The sequence below is a fragment of the Hordeum vulgare genome, chromosome 5H (assembly GCF_904849725.1).
Source record: "Hordeum vulgare subsp. vulgare chromosome 5H, MorexV3_pseudomolecules_assembly, whole genome shotgun sequence".
NCBI lineage: Eukaryota > Viridiplantae > Streptophyta > Magnoliopsida > Poales > Poaceae > Hordeum > Hordeum vulgare.
Window position 1 is genome coordinate 156,278,518 of NC_058522.1, and position 4,967 is coordinate 156,283,484.

General features: G+C 49.6%; 1 protein-coding gene across 1 annotated transcript; it reads left to right on the forward strand.

The window, feature by feature from the left end:
• The first annotated feature begins 902 nt into the window (after positions 1–902).
• LOC123398469 (amino acid permease 6-like) lies at positions 903–3,748 on the forward strand. Its single transcript, XM_045092937.1, has 4 exons — positions 903–1,098; positions 1,347–1,580; positions 1,655–1,748; positions 2,538–3,748. The coding sequence occupies exons 1-4, from the start codon at positions 1,035–1,037 to the stop codon at positions 3,547–3,549; spliced, it is 1,404 nt and encodes a 467-aa protein (XP_044948872.1). The 5' UTR covers positions 903–1,034; the 3' UTR covers positions 3,550–3,748.
• Positions 3,749–4,967: the final 1,219 nt, after the last annotated feature.

Here is a 4,967-nt window from a genome sequence, read left to right on the forward strand (position 1 = left end):
TCGCAGGTTTACCTCTGAGCTCAAGGATCACAGATTCGACGTAAGCAATGAACATTCACACCTCTATTTTTACCCGTCATTCTTTGTTATCATGATTGATATTCATATTCATCTCCTCTTCTTATATAGCACACGGCCATGAGGACGAAGGTCCTACCAAAGCAACGCGCGATTGCTGTTGCAGAGGAGCTTGCGGGATTTCTGAGGACGGAAGCTATAGATGACAAAGGACGATTTAGTGTAGCTAGGGGCCATTACTGATGTTCGTCCATGTAATCGAATAGACGGGCTCTAGTCCCGATAATTCAGATCTCCATATAATTGTATATATATATGCTCGCTTGTAAGATAAGTTAATCTTATATATATATGCATAATTATTTTTATTTAAATTATATGAAAACTAATTCCCGAACACCAAACGAGGCATCACGTTAATCTCTCGAACACCTAAACCCTAAAACCCTAAAACCAAAAAATAATTTCATTCAAAAAAAAACCAAAAATAAGCAAAATCTGAAAATCTTTAGTCCCGGTCCGTGTAACGAACCGGGACTAAAGGGCCTGTCCCTGGGGCGCTACGAGGCGCCCACGTGGAGCACCTTTAGTACCGGATTGTAACAGGGCCGGAACTAAAAGTTAGTCCTTTAGTCCCGCCCCTTTAGTCCCGGTTGGTGAACCGGGACTAAAGCCCCTTACGGGCCGGGGCTAAAGGTCCCGTCCCCACTAGTGAATCATCTCTCTTCCAATCCTATCCATCTCTTCCTTTCCTTGCCTAAATGATTTACTTGCCGCTAATTCAGAAATTAGACAAGAATAATTTCAGACTAACTGATCTATAATTATATGTCTTGTCCATGAGTACTAGAGATTTTGTGAGGAAAGGGAGTGACGATGAAGTAGGAGCGAGCAGTTTGAGCATATGGTGGGCTATATATATGTAGTGGCTCCTGCCGAAGCACACACTCAGTGAGTCATAGAGAAAGAGTGATAAGGACTGGAGGAGCATAGCTAGAGGGGAAGAGACGACAGAGATGGAAATGGAGAGGCGATCAGTAGTATATGATGCTGAAGGAGGTGATGATCATGAGAGGCAAGGTACGTATGCGATCCTAACTTCTGTGATTAATTCAATCAAGTTTTTCTTCTACCTCTTGCATGCTCGGCTCAGATCAACCGTATAAGTTTAAGAAGGATTGGATTTGATGTGATTGTGAGCCAATGGAACATGCATGTAGTAATTAGCAATCTAGGCCTCACTGTCATAACATAGGAAGTACTAAGAGGAGGAACAATCGGGAGGCTTTTCTTTTGTTTTAGCAGTGATATGTGCATCCTGCCTGCAGGGACGGTGTGGACGGCAACGTCGCACATCGTGGCGGCGGTGGTCGGCTCCGGCGTGCTGGCACTGGCGTGGACGGTGGCGCAGCTGGGGTGGGTGGTGGGCCCACTCGTCCTCCTGGGCTTCTCCTGTGTTACCTACTACACATCTACCCTCCTGGCCAACTGCTACCGCTACCCGGACCCCGTTTCCGGCGCCGTCAACCGCGAGTACATCGATGCCGTCCGGTGCTACCTCGGTAATTTATATTAAGCCCACCTCAAAGCAAGCTCTCCCATACATGGCTTATAGATTCATAATGAACTCTTGAAGGCCGGAAGAACGTGCTGCTGTGCGGGTGCGCGCAGTACGTGAACCTATGGGGCACGCTTGTGGGGTACACCATCACGGCAAGCACCAGCATGGTGTAAGTACACTAGACTCTTTATCCATCCATCTATTCTTTCTTTCTTTCTTTCTTTTTTCTTTTTGCAAGCAAGAGAATGGACTATGATTAGTTAGCCCAGCAAATTGAGATTGATTTGGGCGTGACGCATGCAAAAATAACGCATCTCCTGGAGGCTGGAGCCAACCAGGGGGGAATCCGTTGGCATTCTCGCATAACATCGCACTGCACGCATGCACGCTGCACGCTATGCGCGTGACACCACAAGCAGCTTGTTAGTGGATCCGTCACGGTTGCACGCACCTGCACGTATGTCGTGTGACATCAACACACCTGCACACTGGTAGCTCTATCTCTTCTTTGGAGGGTATGCCGCCGCAGCCTCGGGATGTCATCTTTGAGCCTAAAAATTTTCAACCTTGCCGTGACATCCGTGTGGGGATTTTGATTTTGCTTTTTATCTAATTCTGGTCAATTCATTCATTCTTTTGACAAACAAGTATATAGTACTACCTCTGTCACGGTTTAGAAGGCACGGTTAAGTCTGCGTGCATTTTCACAACATATAAGATTTAAGACGCATTGAATTTAATCCTAGCTCCTAATTAATACTCCGTTGTACTACTTCTATATGCATGCGTTGTGTGAATGCTATTTTTTAACTTATTTTACAGTTAATCAATAACCACTCAGTTTCTAAAGAATTTTCATGCACGTCTTTCAAAACCGTGACGGAAGGGGTCTAGATGATCTACATTATAAAATTTGTATTCACCAAGAGTTTATAAATACAAATATGCATGTATGTAGGGCGGTGAAGCGAGTCAACTGCTTCCACCGGTCGGGTTTCAGCACGACGGGATGCAACTCATCAGGGAGCACGTACATGGTGCTGTTCGGCCTAATGCAGCTGCTGCTCTCCCAGCTGCCCAGCCTGCACAACATCGCCTGGCTCTCCGTCGTCGCCGTCGCCACCTCCTTCGGCTATTCCTTCATCAGCCTTGGTCTCTGCGCCGCCAAGTGGGCCTCCCATGGTGACATCCGCGGCACCCTCGCCGGCGCCGATGTCGACGCGCCCCGTGACAAGGCCTTCAACGTCCTTCTGGCCCTAGGCAACATCGCCTTCTCCTACACCTTCGCCGACGTGCTCATCGAGATCCAGGACACGCTGAAGTCTCCTCCCGCGGAGAACAAGACCATGAAGCGCGCGTCGCTCTACGGCCTTAGCATGACCACCGTCTTCTACCTCCTCCTCGGCTGCACCGGCTACGCAGCCTTCGGTAACGACGCCGCCGGGAACATCCTCACGGGTTTGGCCTTCTACGAGCCCTACTGGCTCGTCGACGTCGCCAACGTGTGTGTCATCGTGCACCTGGCCGGCGCCTACCAGGTGTTCGCGCAGCCCATCTTCGCGAGGCTGGAGAGCTACGTTGCGTGCCGGTGGCCGGACGCGAAGATCATCAACGCCACCTACTACGTGCGCGTGCCGGGCCGGCCGTCTTCATCGGTGCCGGTGGCGCCGCTCAAGCTGGTGTTGCGCACCGTCATCATCATGTTCACCACGCTGGTGGCGATGCTGCTGCCGTTTTTCAACGCGGTGCTGGGGCTCATCGGCGCGCTAGGGTTCTGGCCGCTGTCCGTCTACTTCCCTGTCAGCATGCACATCGCGAGGCTCAAGATCAGGCGCGGCGAGGGGCGGTGGTGCTGGCTGCAGGCCATGAGCTTCGTCTGCCTCGTCATCTCCCTCGCCGCAAGCATCGGATCCGTGCAGGACATCGTCCATAACCTCAAGACCGCCACACCATTCAAGACTGTAGACTGATTATTAACTACTAGCTAGTACTCCCTATTTGTAGTCGACGGATTATTAATCCGACTGACCTGAGGGACCCATGCGCACGGTAGCCTCACTTCTCCTTTTTGGCGTTAATTTGATTGATCGATCGATCGATCAAGTGCATCCATTTTTCTTGATGTTGATTCCAACTTTGCAATAATAGTACCTACGTGTCAGCCACCCTCCCAACGGCCCAGCCACCAGTGCCAATTCGCGTCCGAGACGTGTGGGCCGCGCCAACTCTCGCTACCACGGGATGGAATGAGCTAACGCTGTCAAGACAAAGGGCTCATCTACTTAAGCACCAAGGAAGGAAGCCAGTCGCATCGAGTGGATCACGAACCGACGACGTCGGCACCTGTTCCTCTCTTCCCCGATCCCCTTTCTCTCCGTTCATGTAACACGGCTTGTAAACGAGATTGCTAGCTGAATTCGTGAGTGTTGTCGTTAAATCAAGAGATACCACTTGTTTCCTAACATCTCGTATCAGAGACCAACATCTACCCTCTCCGCGCGCCCCGGTCTGACTCTCTTCGTGAAAACATGGATCGGCAAGCTCGTGTCCAGATTGAAGCCATGGATCCCGCTATGAAGGACTACAAGGAGAATATCACAAGTTTTTTTTTTTTCGAATGTTGGTAGGAGATCTACCAAATCAATTGATCAGCAAGGGGTAAAACAATACAAGAGAAGACCCGAAAGGGCCAGCCACCAAACAAAAAGAGGGGCAGAGAAAGGAAAGAAAGGAAAAAAGAAGCAAAAAACTCACGGCTGAAAAAAAAAACAGAATTCAGTCAGGATCAAACGGAATCCCTGCTCCTGCCATGTTCCAAACTCTAATTCCATCCCTAATTCTTCTCACCAAAGTATCAGTGTCCATCCTTTTATGATCGAACAGCCGCGTGTTTCGCTCGTGCCAGGATATTAGATGTAGGAGCGACTGAGTTCCTTTCCTTCGTGTTGTGGGTGCATTTTGCCAACAGTTATGCATCCATCCTTTGATATTGTTCATTCTCATCCATGAGATTGGTCTCAGTGATGGTAGGTCAGTTGAGGTTGCGATTGCATGCCAGGTTTTCCGGGTCCAAGGGCACTCCACGAGGAGGTGGAAAGCGGTCTTCAGATTTCTCTGGCGTAGAGGGCAGAAATAATTGTTCTCCCATCCTCGTCGCAACAACACGTCTGCCGTTAGTATTTTCCCCAATGCGGCTGCCCATAAAAAGTGCCCAGCCCGTCCAGATATATTTTGCTCCTTCCATGGTTGTCGAGCCATTGAATTGCAGCAGGTAGGTGGATTTTGCACTATATCTTTTATCGGAGTTGTAACGCCATTCTACAGTGCCTGGCCTATCGGGAGTGAGTTCAATCTGTTCGAGACATGCCGCCAGCCAGGCCAGCTGAGG

Bases quoted from the DNA above. Each gene is read 5' to 3' on its own strand.
- LOC123398469 (XM_045092937.1), top strand. From the start codon at position 1,035: ATGGAAATGGAGAGGCGATCAGTAGTATATGATGCTGAAGGAGGTGAT. The intron at 1,099-1,346 runs GTACGTATGCGA...TCCTGCCTGCAG, and splicing joins TGATGATCATGAGAGGCAAG to GGACGGTGTGGACGGCAACG. The intron at 1,581-1,654 runs GTAATTTATATT...GAACTCTTGAAG, and splicing joins TGCCGTCCGGTGCTACCTCG to GCCGGAAGAACGTGCTGCTG.